General features: G+C 37.9%; 1 protein-coding gene across 4 annotated transcripts in view; it reads right to left on the minus strand.

Moving 5' to 3' along the window:
- The window catches only part of KIF26A (kinesin family member 26A), a 171,168-nt gene that overhangs the window by 19,412 nt on the left and 123,905 nt on the right, over positions 1-27,851 (minus strand). For 3 of the 4 annotated variants that reach the window (XM_081945354.1, XM_081945353.1, XM_081945352.1), the window contains exons 5-9: positions 21,832-22,015; positions 5,852-6,058; positions 2,800-2,893; positions 448-710; positions 63-246 (exon numbers count right to left, since the gene is read on the minus strand). In XM_081945354.1, the coding sequence (XP_081801480.1) occupies positions 63-246; positions 448-710; positions 2,800-2,893; positions 5,852-6,058; positions 21,832-22,015 (932 nt within the window). Of the gene's footprint in view, positions 1-62; positions 247-447; positions 711-2,799; positions 2,894-5,851; positions 6,059-9,434; positions 9,461-21,282; positions 21,365-21,831; positions 22,016-27,851 lie in introns of those variants that run through there. The other variant, XM_081945355.1, reaches the window with a different exon arrangement.

The raw sequence follows: 27,851 nt of genomic DNA on the forward strand, positions 1-27,851 counted from the left end.
AATTGCACTTCTTTTCAAAAATCAATGCAAGAAGAAAGAGATTTTGAGCCAAATCTACATACTTCCTCCTTTGCCACTCTTCTCCATACGATACTGATAGATATGAAATGTAAAAAACATGTGTGAATTCCTCCGATCTTCTTCATCACATTCTGGTTTGCTAGTACTCCTGGCAGCCAGCGCTGCATCCAGGAAGAAAGCTGCTTTCTCTGCTGTTGGGGCCCTCAATTCACTTTGATTCTGAAGCTGGAATATAAACAAGAAAGCAACTAATTAAGAAGGAGTGAATGGTCCCTGCTTCCTGAACCAGAGGAAGAAACTGCAAGGGTGCTAAAAGAAACTAACATGTACACTGTGGGACTGGAGATTAAAAATGAAAAAGAAAAATAACCAAATGTCAGGAAAAAAGAATAAGCCAGGCTTCCCACCTGTCCTGAGATTTTATACCTGTGTTCCACATATTGGATCCTCTCGTAGGTAGACCCCTGGGGATTGTCCATCTTGAAGACTGCCGGTGGCTACTTCAGCTAACAAATCCTTAAGGTTTTCATCTTTGCCGCTGATCTCCACAGCAGATACTCGAATTGAGAAACGAGTCCCAGTCTTCTCTTTGCGCTCATTGATTAACTTGAAGAGCCATGAGATAGCACAAGGTACGATGCCAAGGCTCTGGGTGGAGTTATCCTCTCCAAACATTGTGTAGGATTTGCCTAAAATGGAAAGCAAATGGAAATGTAATTGGACCGCTAAGCACAGTGACTTTAGTTGCAGTGTCAGGAAGTGTGGGATTATCAGGGCTTTCTTATTCAGTAGAAGGAAGATTCTCCTGTTCTCTTATTTTGGCAAGAATCTGTTTTGCTATTTGTTTTGAAAGGATTCACCTGGATTGATTTATGAGTAATTAATAAATAGATGAACTTCTGGAAGAGCTGACTTTCTGGTAAAAGGAGGATAAAGGAAGAAACAATGGGACACGAATGTGAAAGGAATGAAGCCACTATCCACACCCACACCCACTGTGAATCTTCCCAATGCAGAGAATGAGAATCGGACTACAAAAAGAAATGGAGGAAAGAAAAAAGGCTGCCTCATCTGTTCTCATTTTTCAACAAGTCTGTTCAGGCAGTCAAATGGCTACTGTCCTTAATGCAGCCACCCTCCTTCTAAATATTCTGCTAAAGAATCACTCACAATTCCTGATATTTCAAGGAAAAGCAAATTAATTATTCACTCACAAATCTTGGGGGGAAGGGGCATTGCATTTTTAAGTGATGGCTAACCACAGAGTGCCGAAAGTGCACGTGCACCCATAATGCAATGTGTGTGGTGCCCCCGTGGATACACGCATGACCCCCCACACTCTCCCACCCCTGCACATGTATGCATGAACCCCCACATGTGCCCCCCATGCATGTGCTCTCCCCCTGCACATGCTGCATGCGTGGCAAAGATCCAAAAACCAGATGGCCGGAAGAAGGTGTGTGCACATGCGCAGCAAAGCTGAGCTGGGGTGACAGCTCACGTGCCCGCAGAGAGGGCTCTGCATGCCACCTGTGGCACATGTGCCATAGGTTCGCCATCACAGTCCTAGTTACTGGTAATGCTTGTCATCTTAGGCTGATGAAGCATCTATTTCTGGGGTCTTGTGGTGAATCCAAGGCTCTCTAGCCCTCATTTGGGACCTAATCAGTGAGAATAATTAGGAGTAGATCTCATAGAATCACAGAATGCAAGGACTGGAAAACAACTGGAGATCTTCTAATCCAAGCCCCTGTCCAAGGAATCCATTAGCAAAGCCCCTCCAATTAGTCTTCTCTTCTGGAGGCTAAATGTATTCAAATCCTCCAATAATTACTGGTTAATTTTTCTTCACCTCTTCCCATTGGTTGTTCTCCTCTGGACACCAGTTTGTCAAGGTCTTTCCTACAATATGCTATCCAGAACTGCACAATATTCAGGTGTTTGACCAATGTAAAATAAATAAGACCAATGGGTTATTGATCCTAGAATTATACTTCTATTAATGCAACACAGCACTTAAATGGCATGTGATTTCTGCCACTCAAGTGCTTTGAATTTGTATTGGAGCCTCATGATAGATATTCCTTCCCACATTGCCAGAGTAATTTTTTACAACTTGTCCCCTATCTTAGTTCGCTTCTTACAGTTATCCAAAAAAGCTAGGATTTCATCTTAAGATGTGTGGAAATATTTATTCAATTCTGAAGTTGAATTTTCCATATATAAAAATTCCAGCAATCGATTGTGATTTTCTAACTGAGGAGTAAAAATGGACTATAAGTAGATAACATCTGGTTTATAGAAACAAAATACCCTCTTCACACAAGCCTTCAGATTATAACCAATGGTACACACCTTAATTGACAAGGGGAGAGAACAAATACAAAAAGTAGCTTTTACATGTTTCATTATTAATTCACCGACACTTAATTAATTTTTCCATTCTTTGTCACTTTGTAACCAATTAATTTCTGCAAGCTCTTTGCTCTGTTTGAATTATGTCACACTTTTCCCTGAAAAAAAAACTGCCTCCAAAGAACCTGATAGATGCCCATAGCTACTTTTTACCTTTTATCCATTTTTTTTAAAAAAGGAAGACAAGAAAGAATGCACAGAACTTAAAGTCCCAGTGTAGAAATAAAGCAGAAGAAGTTTGCATAACTAATTAAAAAGAAATTGTAATCTATTCATGTAGTCCAAGTTTATTGTTCCAAGAGCTGACAGCATGTAATTACCAGGTTGACATAGTAATTAACTGTAATGAATTTGGGAGCTCACCAAGCTTGACATGGCCAAAGCAAAAGATGCAACCATCTGCACCATTCACGACAGACTGGATTACTTCTGCTACTGTTCCAGAGCATACTTCAGCCTAGTAAGGAAGTTGGAAGTCAGTTTATAAGCATGGACTAGGATGCACTGTATTGTTATTTTTACATGAAAATGGTTCTTAAAACAATGTAGTTGCCCATTTCACAGCATTAGTCACACTATTCTAGTATCTATATTCCGTTTTTTCTAATTAAATCCTATTACATAAGCCCAAAATGATTTCCTATTCCACTAAAAAGGATGCCATGGCATGTCAATTCCATGAACTCAGTTGCAAAGGAAATGCTAGCCAACAAACACAGAATTAATATAATGTCTCATCATCCTTTTTTTTTTAATACTAGCAGACTATGTACTGAGGGTAAAGGTTCATTCTCGGAGCTTGTGGGTTGGTTTCCAATGCTTCATTACCAGGCTAGGTAATATTAGGGGATGTCAGTGTCAGTATTCTGTTTACAGGGGCTTAGCTGTGGGTGTGTCAAGTGACGAAATGAACCTTTACCTTCATCCTGTACCTGAGCTACAGACATTCACCGCTATAGCAAAGACTATGCACTGCTAAGGATGCTTAGGAGAAGGAAGCACCCGCACACAAATGCATTTCATTTCACCCCAAATGAAAAATTTTGGAACTTTTCTGTTTTAATCTTAATGATAACAAACCCATCTCCTGGAAAACACACAGACACAAAGGACATGCTTTTAAGTCTCGTCTGTATGCTGGAGGAAGAAAGAGAAATGCTGTTCAATGGGGAGAAAACAGATTTTTTTTAATCAAATGTAATGAAACCATACAGGAAATCTAAATTACGCACACATGTTCTGTTACTCCTTTTGAGTTTCAGATTCATGTGTCATCTCCTGCCAGCTTTATGTTTTCTTTACTGGCCAGGGAGCCATTCAGAAACAGCAACCGTCTGCTATACCATATGTATTTGGCTTGGTTCTCTTCAGACAAACACCAGCTCCTGAGCTAAACCTATGCTTCATTGCCATTTTTCTCCTGACAGCCATAATTGCAGCCAACGGGTACATCACTAATATACTGTAAATTTAAGGTTAACCAAATTGCCACATAAACTAACTTTAGTTCCTCATTTCAGATATATATTGTGATAAATGTTAACTATCTCAACTCATAAAAGCAATGTGCAAATCAGGGGTAAGCCCACATTTCAAATTTTAATCAAGTAGAAAACATAGATTTGTTAATTTTATACTATACTCAAATGATAGCCAGCTCTAATTCTTAACCAAAATTAAGGCTACTTGAAAAATGCAAGGGAAATTCATGCTACAACAGAAAGTAAAGGGAGCCATAAAACCTATTGACATCTGACCCCATGTCTCTACCATAGCAATATAACGTGCTAGTGGAATATTTCATCTAACCATATAAACTGACAAGATACATTTACTTACCAGACTTAATTGTATTACTGAACTAACTGAGTTTCCACAATATACTGTACTATATTCTAATCAAGCAGTCTGGGATTATGCAAGATGCCATGCCTGCAAAAAGCTTAATCAAAGTTATGCAATGTTAATGCAGACTTCTCCCATTACTTCTGCTTAACCCACCAGAACTAACACAGAAGGTATGCTCCAGTTCCCTTCCATTGACCATGCCATCAGAACTGGGGGGGGGGGGAGGAGAGAAAAGAAGGGGGGATCCAATGTCCATTTACATGTAGATGAATATCAGACAGCAAGCTCATGATATATTTGGCACTTATATATGTGGAAAAATGCATAGCTGGTTTGTTTGTAATCATTTTAGTACATTTTAGTATATTTTCTCTTTCTCAGCTGAATAAGAAAGGAAGAAGGAAGGGCAAGAATTATGGAGAACGGTGAGTTATTTCTCAGTCAGAGCAAAGACAAAGTACAAAGGAGGAATGGGAGGTAGGTGTTCCACAGTGGTTGAAGGAGAACAGTTTTCCTAATTCTGTTCCTTCTTTGTTTTAATTTCTATGAATTGAACTATGTTGATAGAGAAAGGGAAAAAATGTCAGTTCTACTTTTAAGAACAGGTTATTTCAAACTTCCAATTGTCTCCAATGGGACACTAACTTGTTTATTGTGACAATCCTACAAAATCCATTAGAAAATCCTTCTAATGAAGAGTCCCAGGACATCTTCTAAGGCCTTTTTTTGTATGGATATGCAGTATAATTCTTCCAATGCACATGCATAAAACTGCAGGGAGAATCTGTTTTAAATATGGGCCATTGTTCTACAGTTGTACCTCATCTCAAAAGTTGGAAATGATAGGCAACCTTTTTTTAGGGAAGACAGTTGGCCATAACATATTTTCTCAAAGAGACACGTGTCTATGTTTTCTCAAAAACAATATGAAAATCATTGCAGCATTCTTGATTTTCATTGTTCCTATGGGCTAGGGCACGGCTGTCAAACTCATATCGTCATGGCAGCATCACATGATGTATCAGGACTTTTTCCCACTTTGCTAAACTGGGTGTGGGCGTAGCCAGTGCATGAAACATCTGGCTCACGGGCCACGAGTTTGACAGTCCTAGGCTAGGGATTATGGAAACTGAAGTCAACATACTTCAAAAAAAACCTACACTATTCGTTTTATTCCATCCTTCCACAAGCAACAAAATATTTGATGCTCTCTCATAATGATACAGATAAGCCCAAACTTATAAATACTACGCTACAACTAAGACTAAAAAGGGACACTATGGAAGTCACAAGTTGTATGTATATGTTGCTTTAAACCACACAAGAAAGATAGTAGGAATATAATCACTGAACAGAATTACCTCTACAGATATTGCTTCTTAATTTCACATCTGGGCTAAATTAAAACAGCGTGAGGCCTTGCAAACTGACTATTAATTAGCATGCCTTCCCAGTAATTAAACCAACTAATTCAAAGGGAAAAAATACTGTAAAAGAACTCTCTCACCAGAATTAAATGCCATGGCAGCAATTCAAATTATCAGCTTTATATGCTCAGCTTTGGTACCTGGGAAGCATCCTGGGGGAACACTGCATCGAAAGCAAACATCTTTGGGACAGCCACAGCTCCTCTTCGATGACTTGCATTAAAGCCAGTTGTAGATGGATCATAAAGTGTGATCTGCTTTTTTCGTGAATCTACCTTCAGAAACGACATAGATTCCGATGTGTTGTGTGTTTCTTGTGATGGGCAAATTTTCACCATCACCTTCACCTAAAAATCATTAAAAATATAGATTTTAGTCCACTTACAAGTAAATAATAATTCTATACCTCAGGTCCTTGCTTTACAGTGCCTATACAACTCGGAATGAGGCCAGGTGTACATCTAGCTATCTACTGAACTGTATATATTAGCTGACAGAGGATTGAATACAATAATTTTTCTGAGTTCTTTCTGATTTTGACCTTTTATATGCACAGCATGTCGTCTTCTCCTGAGTTACAGCCTGTGTCTTAAGCTTGAATTAATTAGCCTGCCGAAAAATATATATTATTGGTCATATAATTTGAAACACAATTTTCCCACAAAACCTTTACACATATTCTACCACTTGTGCAGGTGCTTTCAACAGAGTGAACTTCCACACATCATGCCTCAGAACATTATACAATAATGTACAAAGGAGAAATAAAAAGGCCAAAAGTAGGTAGCCTTGTGCATTAATGTTTTACTTAGTCTAAAACTTATGGAGGAATTTGCTATTACAAATATATAATGACAGCTGCTGTCTTCAATTGATATAAAGAGGGGAAAAGACAAATTCATGAAAGATAGTTCTACGAGCAGTAATGAATCACAAGAGCTAAATGTGACCTCCATATTCAAGGCAGTATATCAATAAATATTAATTGCACTGCAAAGCCAGCATTGTGTAATGTTTAATATATAGGATTTAAGTGAGAAAAAACTCAGATTCAACCTCTGTTCAATTATAGAGCTGAATGAGAGACTTTAGGTCGGTCACGTTCTCTCAGTCAGAGAGAGAACCCGTCTCCCTGTTCCAATTTACTATTTTACTTTATTTGTACTTCAGATCAAAATAATATATATGCACAAATTCTGCATATTATATTTTCTAGTCAAAAATATGCTGGATTGACTGAAAACATGTTGAATATTTGTTCTGAAGAAGAGCACCACTTCAGAGTGCTTTGCTATCTCTAAATATATTATATATTTACCTGTCCTATGAAATATTTCCCAGTGTGCAGATCAGAATATCATTTTTATGGAAAACATCAAGGTTAATTATCTACTGAAATCTTTTTGGCTAAACACACTTCACTATCAGGAATACAACATTCATCAAACATGTTCGCTTTGGGAAGTCACTATCTTTTTTTTTTTTTTTAGCATTTAGGTTTCTTTCCCTGTTCCAACTCCCCCACCATCTAAATGTGATATGAATATGACACGACAGTCCTAGAAAATAACTGAACCTTAAAATAAAATAGGCAATTGCTTCACAGCGAAAGTAAGTATTGTAGGTGACACATTCAAGACTACTTTCCAATAAAAGCTTCATGAAGCTACTACCAGTGTATGTTAGAGAGGTTCTTTCGACCTTGAGAATGTTGCCAAGGGGCCAAGTAAGTAACATTTTCTGTAAATAAATATACAAAGAGGATATCAATTCAAAAAATGCACTCAAGTATAAGGAACTGTAGCCATGCATATTCTCTGTTTATATTTGATAGCTGGCATTTAACAATGCTACAGCAATGCTCACTTCTGTCATCATGATTTTACCTTGACTGACCTTAGGAGAATGTTAGATGTCAACAGCAGAACAAACTGATCTTTCAATACAACTGAGATTATTAAAAACGGTGAACCAAAACTGACTTTCTCAGCAACTAGAATCTAACAAATTGTCTCAATCAGGCATGGTCTTCAGTTATGCTACATGAAGAATGTCAGACTCATAGCATTTATGTCCCTTGGTTTATCTAGGAAACAAGAAAAGACTTTTCCAACCCAATTAAATGATTTTGAGACATATTGGCAGGCTTGAAAAATATGGTATCCAAAAGAGCAAAAGACAGAAATGGAAAGAAAACAAGAACTATATCCTGACTGCAAAATTTGAATCAGGGCCTGACAAGGAATTGCTCACAGAAATAAGTAGGATACGCCAACTCCTCTTATTATACCCTGAGAAAAGAACATTGCTTTATCATAATTCTAACTGTTCATATCTAAAAACTGGAGTTTGGGAGGACAATTTGCAAGACTCCCCACCCCTTCTTTTTAAGAAACTATCAGTACAAGAAATTGATGTGAAAATACTTTCCAGCCTGCTGCTCTTAAACATGAATGCAAATAGAAATGATAAGTAGATCTCTTCCATTCAAACTTTATGGGTTGGGGAACTTATACTTTTGCATAAATATATAATATCAAGTATAATTCCCAATTTTCTGTATTCCTGTCTATGTACACCTATATGTGAAAAAGGAAGAGACCAAGATGGAAACTGAAAGTGATTGAATCTTATGTTTAATACAGTTAATGGCTCTACAGCAAACAGATTAACAATATTAAATATTGTAAAATATTGTAGCCCTACTTCAGATATCAGAGGAACAATTTTTCCTGTATTTATGTTATCATTTAGCCATGTACATATTACAACCCATAGATTAAGACATGTTCTTCTCTCCAAATCCTATCAGTTCTCTGTTGCATTTGAAACAAGGACCAGAAAATAAGGAAGAAAATTTCCCCAAAATAGCATGTTCTATGTATTTGTGGATCAAATACATGGCATCTCTCTTTTAATTCTCTACTCCACATCTGGAGGGAGATGTGAGGACATCATCAGATGGGATTTTGAAAGTAGGTAACCCTGAAAGGAGGAGGAGGAGGCTGGAGATCAAAGGGCGATCTCAAAGGAAAAAACAGTTTCTTTAAACCCCACAGGCCAATAACTGGACACTGATGAAAATCCTTCAATCACTCACTATTCATTGCTTTACGGATGAAGATGCTTCCCTGAAGGTTACAACCTACTCAATCATCAACAGCAAGACAAAAAACTCAGGCTGGAGTACATAAGGCTATTGCCATGCACTTATGTGGAGAAAAGAAAATAAAAGTTATAGATGACAAACCAGTGGCACAAAACTAGCAATTTCAAGGAAGAAAAGGGAAGATGTATAAGACACTAATTTACATAATTCATTGCAAGCCAATATTTCTCCCACAGATATACAATCTCAATTGTGCACACTGAAATCTACACAAATTTTGAAGTATGAATACACCAGATTCATTTTTTTGTTTAGTTAATTATTTATAATTAACAAGTCTTAATTATAATAAGATTAGTTTTGTATTTCTCCATTGCAGTGGCAATGAATGACCTCATTTTAAGAGAAAAACACTGAGGATTCTTTACAAAAATGCACAGATATGTCTTAAAAACCTTAGAATTTGTACAAAGTTGTACATCTACTCATGCAGATAAAAGATACAAAGTTCCTCGTATAGATCGTTTCACACTAAATGTCTAAACACACACGATTTGAACATTAAAAAAATTCTTCTATTGACTAGAAATTAACAATATCTTCTTTGAACTTACCTCTGCCACTATAACATCTGACCAAGCTTAGGAGATTTCAAGAAAAAAATATATACAGGTATAAATATCTATTTTCTCATCCATCTCTTGTTCCAAAATGGTTAAACAGCATTTAAGTGAAAGGATCATAAAGAAGGAACTGCTGTTGAGAGATTACTTCTTTAAAATTATTGTTTTGTAAAATATATTATAAAATCTTATGGCAGGTTGTTCTAGCAAATCAATCCATTGCAATATAGGCAACCCCTACCCCCAATGAGGAATATCACACTGAAATTAGATGACTATGCAGAGCAGAGCTGGCTGGGGAATTCTGGGAGTTGAAGTCCACAAGTCTTAAAGTTGCCAACTTTGGACACCCCTGGACTATGCAGTAACAACAGAGACGGCTCTGACTATGAACAAATTCACCATACTCCCATCACCTCTCTGATTGAGGAATAGCAATAGCATTTAGACATACTGTATGTACTGCCCCTTAGCATTTTACTGCACTCTGGGCAATTTACAATGTCTTTGCATGTGGCCACCAACAATCTGGGTCCTTTGGAAGGATAGAAGGCTGAGTCAATCTTGAGCCAGTCAGGATCAAACTCCAGGCTGTGGGCAAAGTTTGTCTGCAATATTACACTTTTAACCACTGTGCTGCCAGGGCTTTGAGAAAGATTAAGGGGAGCCCTGAGCTTCAGAAAATGAATTGAGAAAATAGATTTCATTCATGAAAGCAAGATTTGTGATGCCCTACTGTAAAATCCCCTACAGTCTTGTACACCTTCCTAAAATCTGCCAGAAGCATAAGACTGAACACTGCCGACTGATGGGTTCCCAGGGCCCCTGGATATATTAATGACATCCCTTGAAATCAGAGAGTCAGAACAAGCTTGTGGATACCCCCTTTAAACAATATTTGGAAAAAAATGGAGACTATTTTCCTACAGGAAATATGGCACTAGGATATTTCCCTCCTCCCCTTTTTTTAGGTTTTTCCTCACAAACACCTCCACCAGTGAAATTAGATTTGCATGAAAGAGCAAGTAAGTAATATAAACTTTTATTTCAGTTGTGCGATAGTGCAGGCTTATCAGGAGGAGGATTCTCATCCTCTGAAAATTCCTGCTCCTCTACATTGTCCTCATCTAGGGCAGATTCCTCCGTGGCAATGGAGGTGCCTGGAGAAGGAGGACCCTGTATCTGATCCCCTTGGGCAGGTTTCTGGGCAGTCTTGGCAGAGGGACCTCTGGAGGCATGGAGCTTCTTACAAATACCAGCCTCGATGCCTCTCTCAATGGCCTGTTCAATGACCTTTTGCATCTCAGAGGACAAGTTGGGACCCTGATCCTCAAGGGGCCTTGATGTCCCTGACCCTCCCCTGCCAGCCTGTCATGAGGAAACCAGGTCCTCCCCAACAATTGAGCAGGCAAATGGACATTTTTCTTCCTGGATGGAAGAAGACTCTGGATAACCCAGGGAAGCTGCAGGCAAAGAAGCCTGAAATCCCTCATCCACTACTGGAGGAGAATTTCCCCCCCCCCTTGGAGAGTCCTGGGGAAAAACCTCCTGAGGCTGGGGCAAGCGACTAGGATCCCTAGATGGCTGTCCAAAGGAAAGGGACAGTTTTCGGGCCCTTTCAAAGGTCTTTTCTAGAGCCCTATGCCTGCAGGCCTCAGCCTTAGATAAGGCCTTGCCACCTCAGGGATTAGGAGTCCCCTTCCCTTTGGTGTCCTTATTGCCCTCCTCCACCTCAGGGGATCTGGCCTGTTGCGTTTCAACAAGGGGTCTGGATGCTCCTCTGGCATCCTCTTGCCTCTCTCAGCCATGGTGTCTTCAGCTGTGCAAACAGTAGGCCTGGTACCGGTGCGAGCTGACAGGTGCTGTGCGTCTCGCAGATGTGTCCTCCGGACAGGAGTATGACCCGAGGGCCAAAGCTCTCCAAAGCCACCCGTTTAACTCTTCTTGGGGAAGGAAGCCTTGCCCGAGCCCCAAACAAAGGCTAAGAACTTCCCCGGGGCGATCTGCTGGCTAGGAGGGAAAAGCATGGCAAACAGTAACGGCCGGAATCCAAAGCATGAATCCAAAGCACCCCAGAACGACTTCAAAAATAGCCACTGCGCTTCTTCGGGCAAAAAGGGAGCTGTCAGACACAATCCGAAACCTCCAGCGAGGTCTCCGGGTGAAAGAAAGTCAAACTGACAGCTGGGGGGTGGGGGAAGGAAGCCTCCTGCTGCCCCTGCGCTCACCAGCAGCCGCTGGACAAACGTCCCGGCGAACCAAAGCTCCATCAGCTATGAGATGCCAAGAAGCCCCGAAGTCCTCCCAGCAATTCAAGGGAGAGTCAAACGACATTTAAAAGGGAATTTTTTCTCCTGACTACAAACTAAGACAAAAATAAGAAAATCACTAACTAACTAAGGAGAGTCCCAGTCTATTCACCCCAAAACTGAGGAACTCCCCAAAAACGCATCCAAACTGGGCTGCAGTTTTGAACTGGGCCTCAATGAGGAGAGGAGGCTTGGCTAAGAAAATCAACTCAGTCCTTGGGCGAATAGACTGAATTTAAACCATGCTTGGACTCTCCAAGCAGCGCACAGGAGAATGATCTGATAACAATCGCATCCAGATAATCTGGTAGATAAGTAAATCCTTTGGGCCAACTCTTTGTATTGATATTTATTTCTCTGTTGGCAAAAATCTAAACATGCAGTTTTAGATTTGGTCCTCTCTGCAAACTGTTTTGAAAAGAGATGTCAATTGCTGTCAAATGCAGATATTTTACTGACTGGAGACTTTAACGCCAGACTTAATAAAGATATTAATAGTTACATCAGGAAGACATAGGTCAGCCCAGAAGATGAGTGTTATCTGCCTTGGCTCTCCATAGACAAAGTGTAAAACAAACAAGGGTTGCTTTATTGAATTGATTTTTAGATAGGGGTTCTATAGTCCTCATGGTACCAAACCAGCAATTTTCAATAAAGGAGAATATTTGTAGCCCATAGCAGACAAAAAGCCCTAAGGAAGGTCTTGCAAAAATGCACTGATCATGATGACAGAGACCTCCCAAATACATGCTGAGCACAGCATCAGCATATACAATGAGGACTATCCAGATAATTGGATGTAAGTTTCATTTCCATGAAAGCTCAAGCTCTGATAAACTGAGCTTGAGTTCTTGTTTAAGAATACACATGTTTGTAGGTGTTGGAGGTCTTCCCAAAATAGATGCCCTCACTTGGTAAAACCTCACAGTGACAGTTAAGGGATGGGGGAGTATAGGGTTTACCTCCTCCTAATCTGGTGGATTCTATGTCTTTTAAAATGGCTTTAATATAGTTTCCTTCTGTTTTGTAAAGGGTAGAAAACAATATGGCAGACATATAGTTCAAGTTGTTGGTTATGTTAACTGCACGATCATAATCAGCATGTTTAGAAATCAAGCTGTAAGGGTTCTTCTACAAACAAATTATAATTCCTGTAAATTATCCTGAAACAAATGCATGCATGGCAACCTCTCTAAGCATCCTCATAAGAATGGATGCTTGTCTTTATTCATGAGTCTGTCTGCATTATGCAAATCACAAAACTATCTTGCTAATTAACTGCTTCGGTAATTCTTGTGGGTTTTAAACATGGTAAGTTCACATTAAACTGCTGAACTTCTCGGATTTATACATTTCAGTCTGAGTCCAAGAGAGAAGTGATGATGGTTGAGGTGTTCAGCATGATTAGTGAAGGAAATCTTACCACAGTGCAAAACTACCCTTTAAAAATAAATAAAAATAGCCCGGAGGTAGAAGATTACAGAAACAACACACACACTTTGAAACGCTACTATTCCTATCATTTTAAGAGCATGTTAAGCTAATGCTAACATGAAAACAAATCAGACGAATACTCTCTTGAACATTTACGCATATGCAAAAAAACATGTAAAGCAGACCCAAAAAAAGAATTTAAATTTCATTTTCATTTTTGGAGTAATTAAGACGGATAGAAACACGTATATGGAAAGGATTATATCGAACACAAAGGCCAGATGGAACGCAGGAAGTTATTATATTTACACTAAATTAGAATACAGTCATCTCTACACTGATTGCAAATGAATATCCAAGTTTTCCAACAATATTTTTCCACTTCCCCTTTAACAATCTCCTCCGTGTATTATCACTGAATTATAAAACTTTCTTCCTTGGTTTCTGCATTCTAAGTGATGCAGCCTGTAGCAGTATTTTCTGAGTGCTCAAGATGCTAACCAATAAGGCCAGAGAGATATGTGCCATGGAGAAGCAAAGGCTTGGCAAGGGGAAAAAAATACAAGGGGGAAGTCACACAGTGAATCACCATAACTCAGCTATGCAATTAGCACATCAGTGCTTCTCGTGCTAAATAGTGCCACCCTCCTGGAACTGGCATTCACCTTAGAACTTATTGGGGACATTCACAAAGATGATAAAGGGTCTGGAGGTTAAATTGTATAACAAACAGTTGTAGAACCTAGGTATATCCTATTTCTGATATCAAGAACATATGGACAGAAACCAAATTCTATTATATATAGTGATTTGTATACAGGTTCCAATGTTGGTACTGAAAATAAAATCCTGGACTATGACACAAAAATCTTTATTTTTGAAACCATTTGTCCAGTAGACACAGCTTTGAAATCTGTTTGGTTATTGTTTTCTGCTTGGTTGTTTGCCTGGTGTTAAATCTTACTTGGCTGGTTGTTGGCTGGAGAAGATGTGTCTTGGTCTTTTTGTTTTCTTCTTGCTTTTTTATTGTCTCTTTTGAAGGAGAAAACCATACTACCAAGAAAACTGGCAAAGCAAGTTACTGTACAAACAGGGAACAAACCCCACACTTCCCTTGTGATGTTACCTAGTTAGGTACGGAAACATCTGCAAGCAATCAATTTCAGAAGGGACTCCAAAATTCAATCCTGAATTGATCCAGTTGTTTTTCTTCTCTTATTTTCCCTTATATGAAAATTGTAAGAGGTCTGAAAACCCCATTCTGCTTCTCCTTCTGCACTTAAAGATGTTCCTATCTGAAATCACCCACATTCTTACCACCGACTGACAAGTATATAACTTGCAGATTTGGTTCCTAGATATCCTTCCTATACTGCACTGCTTCTACGTATGGCACTTTTATATGCAAAAACTGTCATACTAAGAGAACAACTACTGCATCAAACTCTCTTGGGACAACCTAGAAGAAGTACTATCGTGTTACTCTTTTCAGACTATAGCCTGTATTGAGTGACAATTGATTCTCTTTTCCCCAAAGGCTGGCATGAAACACTTTTTTAAAAGCAGTTATAGAATGAAATACAGTGTGTATCTCTGTGCAACTTTCCACCTTTTGATTCATCCATTAAAGGCATTCACTAGAGAGACTGTGTTTTGTGTGCATTAATCATCGATACAATGCAGTAAACAAAAAGCAGTTTGGTTTATTATTTTATTATTAATTTATATTATCATGATAAACTTCATTCCATCCAACTTTCAATCCTATAAAGAAGATCACTATTATTCTAATTTTACAAAATGCCTTCAGGCTTTAAAGTGGAGGGTCAGATGCAGGCATGATCTGAAATGATTTATACTGGAAATTGCATTGAAGTTATTAGGAAACAAGTAGCAATAAAGATGGCAAAATTAAATAGCTATTCGTTATCCATCCAACAACTGTCATAAGAAGAATTGATGAGGACATACAAGTTGAAGAAAAAGTTTATGTAGGGTTAGTAAACTGTGTTCAGTTATGGCTGACAAGAAGAAGAGAATAAAAAAAGCCTAAATGTTATTTTTAAAACATGAAAGACAAGTAAATATATGATTTCTCAATCAATATGTAAAGTCATGGATTTATTTTCCTGTTCCCCATGCAGTGAGAGAGAGAGAGAGATTTACATTGCTTAACACAAATGGATAAATAAATTTCTCTAAAGCACCTGAAGATACTAGGATAAAAAACAATGGATGGAAACTAGTCAAGGAGAAGAACAACCTAGAAATAAGGTAAAATTTCCTGACAATTAGAACAATTAATCAGTGGAATGACTTGCCTCCAGAAGTTGTGGGTGCTCTAACACTGGAGCTTTTTAAGAAGAGATGGGAAAGCCCAGTGGTGGGATTCAAATAATTTAACAACTGGTTTTCTGCCCTAATGATTTCTTCCAACAACTAGTTCACCAAACTGCTCAGAAAGTTAACAACCAGTTGTCCTGAAGTGGTGCGAACTGGCTGAATCCCACCACTGGGAAAGCCATTTGTCTGAAATGGTTATAGGGTTTCTTGCTTGAGCGGGGGATTGGATTAGAAAACCTCCGAGGTCCCTTCCAACACTGTTATTCTATTATTCTGTTATTGTGTTGTTTTAAAAATTGAAAGAACTTTCGGAATAGAAATAGCAATAGCACTTAGACTTATATACCGCTTTACAATGCTTTACAACCCTCTAAAACTAGCACCTCCTGTTAGTTCGGTAAATGACACTAATTATAAAGCATGTCCTGATTAGAGTTCAAAGAAAAACATTTTGCATTGAAAAAAAGTTTTCTACAATTCCAGAAAAAGGGGAAAGAAAGTCAAATTAGAATGCAGAGCACCACTTGTTGTAAAAAGAATGTCTTTTTTTAAATACTAGAATTTGATAAATTATCTTAAATAGCACATTAATGTCAGAAACTGAGCATAATCTAACTTCTTTTGGTTGCAAAGGCTTTCGAACATCTTCCTTACAAGTTTGACATTAAATTTAATAGTGTTCAATGAGACTGCACTAGATCATTGCCTTTTAACAGAACTGAGCTATGATGACTGGCACTAAGTAACTTACCACATAATATCTCATCAATGGGACTATATGCATTTTTCAGTGTAAATTGTTTTAAAAGAGATATAAGGCTATCATTTTCTTAAACTTGGTTAATGGGCTATAGACAGGCTTAGTACTAGAGTGACTTCAGCCTTCAGTTAATTTGTTGACTTTAATGATTTATATAAAAGGACATAAAATATACTATGAGAAATTGCTCTAAGCATGTCCACGTCCAGATATTTGTGGTATCAACTGCTATGAGACAGCTGAGGTGTCTTTCAAAGCATTATCACACCACTTTATTTCAAAGTCAAATACAAATTTAGATCTGATTCACGTACAGCAGTAAGCCATAATTTGGTTACCATGTTGTATGAACCAGCCAACAATAGTTTAGGCCATAAATCAAACTTAAATAAAACACAGCTAAGCAACAGAATAACAGCATTGGAAGGAATCTTGAAAGCCTTCTAGTCCAAACCCTTGCTCAAGCAGGACACCCTATAACATTTCAGGTGAATGGGTGTCCAATCTCTTCTTTAAAAACTTCCAGTGATGGCACACTCGCAACTTCTGAAGGAAGCCATTCCACTGATGGATTGTTCTAACAGCCAGGAAATTTCTCCTTAGTTCTAAGTTGCTTCTCTCCTTGATTAATTTCCATTCATTGCTTCTTGTCCTTCCTTCAGATGCTTTGGAAAATAGCTACTCCCTCTTTTTTGTGGCAGCTCCTCAAGTATTGGAACACTGCTATCATGTCACCCCTAATCCTTCTTTTCATAAAATTGAACATATCCAATTCCAGCAATCATTCTTGGTATGTTTTAACCTCCGGTCCCCTAATGATCTTTGTTGCTCTTCTCTGCACTCTTTCTAGAATCTCAACATCTGGATGCAATATTCCAAGTTTGGTTTTACTTTTACATTATAAAGCAGTACTAACACTTCACATGATCTTGATTCTATCCCTCTGTTAAAGCAGCCTAGGACTGTGTTGACTTTTTTGGCAGCTGCAGCACACTGCTGGCTCATATTTAAGTGATTGTCACTAAGAATCCTAGATCCCTCTTACAGTTACTGCTACTGCCTGATATTCAAATATGACAAGACCCTTCTGGATCTTGAACCCATCTTCTGGAGTGTTGGCTGTTCCTGCTAGCTTGGTATCATCTGCAAGTTTGACAGGTTTCCCTTCTATCCCTTCATCAAAATCTTTTATGAAGATATTGAGAATACTGGGCCTAAAATGGAAACTTGGGATACCCCACTGCATAGTTTCCTCTATGTAAATGCAGTTCCACTAAAGACTAAACATAGAGTGTGGTTGGCCAGCCAACTATGAATCCATTTGGCTGGGAAATTCTGGGAGTTGAAGTCCATCCATCTTTAAATTGCTGAGATTGTGAAACACTGGCTTAGACAGATTATAGGATCCCATTCTCCATAAATTTTAATAAAATCTATCTGGGAAATCATAGGGGTGCTTCATAATGACATCTTCATAGCACATTGTGTCATGCAGGGACATCCATTATGAGAGTAAAAAAAAAAGTCAAGAAGGAAGTCCTCCAAGGTCTCTTCCAACTGTTATTCTATTCTATTCTATTCCATTCTATTCTATTCTATTCTAGCTGCAACCATATGTTTAAAGCTGCTTTTTTGCATGCATCAAGTGTGTCACGTTTTAAAAAGGAACAGGGCTTAAATTGTTTGGTTGTTACTGCCATCCTGATTTTTTGAAACACATACACACAAATCCCTGTGGTGTCGTGTAAAAATTTATTTAAAATATTCCAACTACATTGAGCAGAAATAATTCTTGCCTTGCATATTTTTTATATTTGTCAGCTCTCTAAAGATGCCTAAAATGACCTCAAACTACTGAGAGGGAACTGGAGAGTATAAAAGCTGGCGACAAATCTAGCTGTTGTTAATGACACCCTTTCTAGTTCTATAATTTTGAGAATAAATTCTACCATAACCGAATTTAAATGTTAATGCAACTTATTTTTGAGGTCTCCCAAAACACTCACATTTTTTGAAGTTTAAAGCACTAAACTTTTCTCTTGCTCAATCACAGAGCAAACTTTTATCTGACAAGGTAATTTAGAAATATCTACACTGGGGAAAATCCATGCAAGTTATAATATGTTTCTTTAGTTCTTGTGCTTTTTTATTAGGTTTTTTTTCAAAGCTGCTTATTTCTCAAGAGAAAAACTCCAAAGAATGACAAGTCTAATGAGGGGCATTAATTTGCTACATGAAAACATATGTTTCCACGCCACATCCAAGTCAATGCATCTCCCCAGAACATCTTTTCCATACATGTGCTTAAGTAGTCAAAAATAATCCATTGTCAGAATTGTTATGGCAGCAAAAAGGGGGTATAGTTGTGGTTGTGGTAGGAATCATACATACATATTTAGTAGTCCCAGCTAGCTTCCTTAGTGTAAGAGTTAAGAAATGCACAGAGGAAAACGCAATGGGAATTGTGGAAAAGCATCTACAGCAAATCTGATCAACATTTTGCTACTGGATCTTCCAAAGTCCTGTGCCAAACCACTAAGTAGATATAGCAAACTTTGGCTATCTTTATTCCAAACAATTTTTGCCCACAAAGTGTACAATCCAACAGAGCCCCCTGATTACTATCATCTGATGAAGATCTGACTTTTTATTCTCACATTTGGAATTTAGTGACCACAAGCTAACCAAGCCCTTTGTCCCTTAAGAGCCTCCTCATTAATATTATTTGTTACAGTAAGTCTTATATTGTATTTTTAATAAATGTTTCATTTGTTTTACTTAGTTGTATTATTTTACATTGTTTTATGGACTATAATTCATTGTAAGATCCTCTAGATAATAGGTGGGGTATAATTATATTAAACTAGATAACTTATGCCATGTTGGGTTACTGCTTCAGAAATATCTCCTTATCAAAGGAAAATGGGGGAGGAGTAGAAGTAGAAGCAACTTCCAACATCCTGTCATTCCGTTAAGTTTCCTTGTGGGAAGTTGAGAGGGAGCATCAGAATCAATCTTCTTTCCTTCTTTCCTTTTTCTTCCCTCCCTCCCTCCTTTTTCCCTTTCTTCCCTGCCTCCCTGTCACTCTGTCATTATCCTATTTCCTTTCCCATCCCTCCTTCCTTCCTTCAATCCTCCATCTCCTTCCTTCCCTCCCTCCTTTCCTCTCTCCCTTTCCTCCTTTCCTTCTTCTGTTCTTTTTTACCTTTCTTCCCTCCATTTCTTCCTTTCCCCCTCCCCTTGTTCCACCTTTCCTTCCTTCATTATCTTAGCCATTCGGGGTGTCTTGAACTGTAAGATAGAAATGATAGGTGGATGGATGGATGGATGGGAGGGGGAGGAAGGGAGAGGGGGGCAGATAGACATACAGTAGATAATAGATACATCTTCCTCCCTCCCTCCCATTTCCAAAGTTTAACAAACTGTTGGATTGTTAACAAATGTTCCAGAATTTCAACTACAAAACCTTAATAATATGATGCTATTCCCACATCCAACTCTATGTTGTGCAGATATATCTAGAACTAATAGAAAAGAATATATGTTGCTAAGGATTGAACTATGGGATCCTTGGTGCTCCATAGTTTGGTTGTTTTCCTACAGACATTTTGTTACACAACAAGGTAACACCCATATTTTGTTTGATTCTAAGTATATCCAAGGAACTGTTATCATTTCTGGATACTGCATTAAAGCACATGAAACATTTGGCATCCCAAAACATGGAACCAAAAGTATGGATCCAGTATGTAGAAAACACCTTCTGATTAAAAGAAAAAGAACAACTAGAGAAGACACAAAACCATCCACTTCTTCAAAAGGGTAAAATTCACAAGGCAATAAAAAAAAACAACGGCATACAGAATATTTTTATCAGCAGAGGAAATGGTGGCAAGTTAGAAAGAAGTCTATGGCTACCCATGCAAACCAAATGCTCCATTACCAAAGTAACAAGCTCTATTACCAACCTCCCACAAGAGGATCAATGTAAGAACCCCAGAAAAAGGAAACAGATCACCTATACAACATCTTCCATCAAAATGAATACCCAAACAACTTTATCAAAAATTGCCTGATCACACGATACACTACAATACAACCAATGCAAACTATGAAAAAGATAACACTGCCATACATCAACAGCATCTCAGAAACAACCAACTAAAGCCCTCCAAACCACCTTCAGTAAACCAAAGACACAGTAGCCCAAGAAGAAAAAACAGGAGTCATCTACAACATACAGTGTAAGGACTTTAACAGCCACTATGTAGGGCAGACAGACATAACACTAACAGGATACATCCATGAACACCGATTAGCAGACAGATGACATAATGAAAACTCCTTAATTTATCATCAATTTGTTTTCCCTGGATGGGCCTTGGAGGCAGCTCAGGAATTCAGGACCACTATGGCAACCATTGGCTCAGTGGTGGGATTCAGCCAGTTTACCCCACTTCGGGACAACCGGTTATTAACTTTCTGAGCAGTTTGCTGAACTGGTTGTTGGAAGAAATCATTAGGGCAGAGACCGGTTGTTAAATTATTTGAATCCCACCACTGCATGGGCAATCATTCATGCAACAGTAGCCCAAACCAGGCATGGTTTTCTTGGCAGAGCAATGGCAATGTGATCTGAGGGGGGAGCTACCTCTATGCCTTTGTCATGGTTAGATCACATCTGGTGAATTTGAGGTTGTCTCTCTGAAGGGAAGTAGAACCTATTGAACTGGTCTGCCCCCAGAAATTGATGGATTTGGTGGGATTCCAAAGGGAACTGAAAGTTATATCTGAAGCTCTGCTGCACGGTCCTGCTAAGACCTTGGCCATTTGTCCAAGGCCTTCAGTAGCCTGGGATCTCTCTTGATCCATTGTTCCCAATGTTTCTCATTGTTTACAGAACTAAGGGAGCTGAAAAGGATCTAGAGATGTGTAAAGGAAGAAGACGAATGAATATGAATGAACATAAGTTAAAGCTGTTATTAAGGCCTACCTTGGTAACTGCAGCCAAACTTCAATATATCTCTGTACATATTGTATCCAGTGACACCACATAAGGGTAAATGGGGGGAGAGGTTAAGTTTCAGGGATGTGCAGAAGAAATTTGCACAGATAATGATAGCCAAATAACTTCCATATAATTTTAGACATGAATAAGAAAAAAGCAACACCCATATTTGAGAAAGGTTTCCCATAGTATCAGTGTAGTCCTAGCAGACCTACTGTTATCAATGTACCAGCACCTTTCCAAAAGCTCTTCTTTTGGATAGCTTTCTTTGTAGCAGCTTTCAGATGCACCTTAGCACAAAGCTGCCAATTCAAATTCAAATGTATGTCTATCCACTATCATGATCTGTTTTTGAAGTACCAGGACTCTGTAACAATGGATTACATTCTTGTCAACGGGAACAAACAGTTTTTCTAGATTAGATTAGATTAGATTAGATTAAATTAGATTAGATTAATTCTAACCAGAATACATTTGGCTATCCAATTCTTCATTACTATTAAGGAAGCAACTAGGAAACAGAGATTTAAATACCTTTCCAATTCCTGGGTTGTCTTTGACTTTTGATACAGCTCTTAAAAGGCATGGTGGTGCTGGAGGAGGATACATCTGTAGGATGCCACTAAAATTTGTGGCATAGATAGAGACACCATGGGAGTGCAGCAAAGGTGCATGATGCTTCTTTTTCTTTGAGGACAGGTTAAGTTTCTGGGCAGCTCTGAACAAAACAAGACCAAGAAAAAAGTTAGCATTATTATATAGAAAGAGAATTGATATTGTTATAAAACAGATATTCAGCACCATCACCACCTGCTTAACAAATCAAGCAATTTTACTCTATAATTAAATTTAAATGTCAGCAATAATAGAAATAGATTAAAAATGAAATGGCAAGATATTTGTGTAATTTTTCTCTCTAAGAGAGTTTCAGTTCTATTCTAACTTTAAAAAGTAACTTGGGCAGAAGCCTAGAAGAATCAAATTAAAGTCTGCCAGAACCTCAAGTCATAAAAAGCTGAAAGAATTTCAAATTATCATTTGCAGGGCCAGATGGGCTTTTGCTGCTGCTAACATTTATACACAAGTTACATTGATTTGTACCCTAACAAGAGACAAAGCAAAAACTTTTGGCAAAACCAAATTAGTTGGACTGAAGCTCGTAAGAAAGCCCCCTCTAACTATATGTAAAAATCAAAAGAAGGATGGAAAGTTTGGGAGGGCAGAAGGAAGGGATAAAAGAGGAAGACCGTTGAGGTCTACAATCAAGTCCAAGGCTTTCACAGAAACCAGTTGGAATTTTAGCAGCATGGTTTTGGGTAGGGTTATAATTTTTTTTCCTAATTTCATTATCTCATTAAAAAAATGAATTGAAGGGCACTTTTTAATGTTCCAAACAGTAACAGCATTACTCTTGAAAAAATGATTTCCATGTACAGAAACAGTTAAGATTACAAACAATAGAGAAATCCATCTAGTTTCAGATCAAGTTCATTTTACCATGTGTTCATTCCATTCCAACTCACAAAAAACTCACATTAATCCATACAAAACATACATTTAAATGTAAGTATGCCATAGCCTTGCCTTCTTTCAAAGTTAGCATTCTGAAAGTCGGTTATATTAAAGCATTGTTGATATATTATCCTGGTATACTTTGTAAAGATAAAAACTGAATGGTAAAATTTGAGAAGAGAAAAAAATCTGAAGGATAACCAGCTCACACCCCATACATCAATAATCATATCCTCTTCAACCCCTCAAAGGCTAAAGAGGTGTTGAGGGAGAGAAAACACAAAATGTGGTCCCTGGGAAATACTGCCTTTCTTTAGGCTTAATCTTCATCAAGAATTATGTTCTGCAAGCCTTGATTATTCCCCATCTCCCAGCCCACCCTCCACCCATAGGACTATGAATATTTTTTTCTAGTATTCAGATGATGCTTGTTTTGTTTTAAAAGAATTTTATTGGTTTTTAAAATTTATGGGAAAAGGGTAGGTGGATATACAAAAAAAATTTTGGCAGTTCCATCGTGCTAGAGGTAGGAATCTCTCCAATTCTCACAACTTTTATAAAAACAAAAAAACAAAAGATAAAAGATAAGCATAAACAGCATCTTATTATACATTGTATCAACCATGTGTTCAATCATCTCTTTTGCCACTTTCTAATATATCAACAATTAGAATGATATTCCAGATATGTTTATTTTTGTGACCTGAGTCTTTCCATTATTGTTCCATCCCCCCTGTCCCTAGGCGGAGCCGCAGCCCCTCTCACCATCATGTGTTGTGTATTGTCGCCTTTTTCACTACTTCTTATATTTCCGTCCTCTAGGAGGGCACTATGTTTTTTAATGAAGGCCTCTGCCTCCACAACTGTGTTAATTCTAATTCTGTTTCTCTCCCAGAAGATCAGCATTCCTTCTGGCAATAACCATCTAAACCAAATTCCCTTATTATATTATTTGATAAGGAGGAATACTTCCTCCTCTTATCTCTTATTTTTTTCGGAATTTGCTTAAGAATGGCAATTTCTTTATCTTTATATTTTAGTGGTCCCCCCCTCTGAGCCCCTAGAATCTCATCCCTCATGGTCTTCCTAAGAAATTTAACATGTACTTCCCTTGGAACATTATGTGTTCTGGCATATGCTGAATTAATCCTATAAACCAGATCCATATCCCACCACAACTGTTCTTTAACTCTTTTAATATATTCTGCTAAAATCGTACTCATAATATCCTTAAGATCTTCATCTTCTGTCTCCGGTAGGTTCTGGAATCTGAGAAAGAAGGACATTCTTTCAAGTTCTATTTTTGCTATAAAATTTTCCAATTCTATATTCCCCTTCTGGACTGCCTTAACCTCCTCTCCCAGCCCAACCGCGCCCTTCTCCAGCACACCAATTCTCTGTTTATTTTCTGTTATTTGTTGCTGCACACTTTTAAGCTCTTCTCTAAAATCTGCTACCTCCTTTTTCAACTCATTTTGTCCCTGCATAAGAGCCTGAAACATTTGAGTAACAGGTAAATCTTTTGAACTCTCTCCAGTCCTTTCTTGTGAAAATGATGAAATTTTTGTCTGTTGAATCATTGGACTGGATGTAGAAAAAGTCGGTACCGAGGCTGCTTTGCCTGTAGGTGGTTTTCTAGGCCCCATTGTCTAAGTTCGGAAAGAGTATAAATCTTTTGCAAAAGAAATGGCATCTGTGAAGCACGCAGCCGAGCGAGTCCAAGAAGACAGGCAAATCCAAAAGTGAAAATTAACCCTCTGTCACGGTTCCAAGCCAAGAAGTCACTCAAAAAAAAAAAAGAAATCAAATAATCCAAATCCACAAAGACCACATAACAGGAGAGGATCCAAGAGTCCTTCAGGGGGATAATATAAAACCAGACTTTCTTCAAAGGCAGACTTCATTTATAAGTGTGAAGAAGAAGACGGAAGCAGACCATCTTGGCTCCCCCTTGGAATCAGGAGCAGAACATTAAAAACTTCCATAAAGCTTTCAAACAACTCAGCAATCACCTCCTGCAGTTATGATATAAATCTTTTCACATAGTTAGTTCAAGTGGCTAATTCAACTTTTTGCTCTCTCTCTCCATTCCGAGATTGAGAGACAGTCCAAATGCCACTTTGCCTGAGAGGGGTAGAAGAAGAAAAACAACCCCCCTCCAATCTTCCTACTTCAAACAGATTGAATCCACAACTTACAAAAAAAAGCCGCTGCTCATCAGTTAAAAGCAATTAAGGAGATTGGAGCAAATTTCTCACCTCCAGCACTTCAGCCGCTGCATGTAGTTAACTCTTTCCTTCCGGAATCCATTCAGCGAAGGTGCTGCTATGCACCCCCTATGCTCCCCGGCTCCTGAAGCGAAACTGGAGACCCACCCCCATGGCTGCCACCTATCCGGGGGTTCCAGCAAGCCGCCCTATGGCAGGTGGTCCCTCCAAGACCGCCTGTGCTCCTAAAAGGAGCCCACCGGAGAAGCGAACAGCGGACCAACGTCCGTCGCCTTTGGAAACCGGAAGTGATCTCACTCAGATGATGCTTGTTTTGATGCATAAGCAACAACGATCATTCCTCAGCATGCAATTATATTTGAACAGAACAATACACTCATTTTCCTTTTCCTTGATCTTTTAACTTATAACCATGACGTTACATATCATTATTTTCAATGGTAAAACCACCTTGGATACATTTAGCAAAAAGATGAAAATCTATTTAACTAAGTAACTAAATAAATAAACGATATAATATGCATTACTAGCAAAATCAAGTCTGACTCTCAGTTTATTCTGCAAACATAACTTAACATCTGCCCACTAGAGGATTTGCAAGATGTATTCTATTTTAGAATATAGCAAGGATCTCTCTTGAGCACAAAATATGGGTTTATAACAGCAACAAAATAAAACTGAAATGCAGCATAAACCAAATGCCACAGCAAATTGCTCTGGTTTGATAGCACAATTTAATTTGCATGATGTTTATATAAACTGATTGACAGCTAGTACAAGAGTGTCTTGCAATTCTGAGATACTATTGATGTATTTCTGATACTTAGGTTTAAGATGGTTCTCTATAACCAACCAGCCTTGAAATATTCACTGCTTTATAAAAAGACATCTTCATATTTTTGATGAATAGGGAATATTATGCATATTTTAGCTATCATGATATGTTGTAACACGGAAATAACAAATAGGAAAAAAAATAGCTCTAGAGAATCTTTTCAATGCTCCATGATGGGATACATGAAATCCTGATAGATTAATGATTGCTTCAGTACATTCTGCAGCTAGAGTCCCCTTGAGAAAAATATATAAAAGAGAAAAATATGCCAAGATTGAATTATGCATCCAATGTTTATTCAGACACCCAGGCCGAGTGTTAATAGCCAGATACATTTAGTGCTCACAAGGGAATCCACAAATGAAATATGTAGGTCAGGTATACAATAAAGGTGTTAGATTTGCAACAAAACCCAAGGCTACAATCTAATACTAGGTTAAATTCAAAATAAAATAATTGTCAAACGGAGAGCCAAAATTAGTTGGCATTTGGTTTGAACTGAGTTTCTTAAAATTAGATTAAACTGAATTTCATTTGAATTTTGAAATAATATTATAGAGACTATTTTGAAGTCCTTCACAAGTATACTTATGGGCTATACTTAAACAAGAAGCTTTAATCCCAAATTCAATATTTTGGCATTAATACATCACCCTTGGTCACCAAAAACTATTTCATAACAGCTTTAAATATGGACCCAAATATGGAATCATCAAAATTGTAAAGTATAATAATAATAATCAGCATGTTTACTTAAATCAGGAACATTATACCAAAAGAAACTGAAACAAAAAAAATGTTTTTTAAAAAAAAAACAAACCTTAAACTGGAACTTGAGTTTCCTTCAGTATTGTAATACATTGCTCTACATATGAAAATAAAAAACAGGAGGTCCTTAACTTACAACCAATTGCTTAGCAACTGTTCAAAATTATAACAGCAATGAAAAATGTGGCTTATAACTAGTCTCATAACTTATGACCATTGCAACATCCCCAGGGTCACATGATCAAAATTCAGATGATTGGCAACCAATGTGTATTTACAATGGATTGCAGCATCCTGGGGTCATGTGATTGACATCTGCAAGCTTCCCAGCTGGCTTCTGACAAGCAAAGCCAATTGGGGCAGCCAGATTTGCTTAACAATCACATGAATTACTTAACAACTGCAGTCTTCTGCTTAACAACCATGGCAAAAAGATATTGTAAATTTGGGCATGACTCACTCAACAATTACCTTGCTTAGCAATGGAAATTCTGGACCCAACTGTGGTCCTAAATCGAGGACTACCTGTATGTTTAGTAAATAGTGTGCACATGTTGTCAAGGTTGCTACAGTTACATTTTTTGAATGAACATATGTTACATTCCAACATAAACAACATTATGCCGGTCATATCAATAAACAGCAAGTAGCACTAGGGACTGTAAGAAAAATAATAATTTCTATCTTCCCTTTCCTTTCAGCTCATTCACTGTTCAATGTTTTGCAATGTGGCTTTCATTCATTTTTTTTCCATACAACCAAATCACCTCAATATGCTTACTTCACATTGATCATTCACTTTTGCAATCAATCCACATTCAATCATCTTCTATTTATTCTTAACTTTACATCTTCTTGTTTTATCACAATTCCGAAGCAATCCATTCCTACTGATTTCAACTTATTCTTGTTTGAGTTTTCCTGATATGCAGTATCTAATCTCTACTCCCATAGAACGAAATGCTCGGAAGCATTTTTACAAATGTTTTACTTCTGTCAGAAGGCATTCATCTTTCACAACAGACTTCATAAAATTTACTACCTTCCTACCAGTGTTTCTATAGTTTTAAATTTCTCATTTTTTACATTTTCACTAAACTTTCTACCTAGATGGGCAAAATCATGTGTTTGTAACTATTCATTCTATTTTATCCTAAATTACCCTGGTCTGATTCATTAATTTTCAGATACATACTTCTCATTTCAACATG

Source organism: Natrix helvetica (assembly GCF_964273705.1).
Source record: "Natrix helvetica genome assembly, chromosome: 1".
NCBI lineage: Eukaryota > Metazoa > Chordata > Lepidosauria > Squamata > Natricidae > Natrix > Natrix helvetica.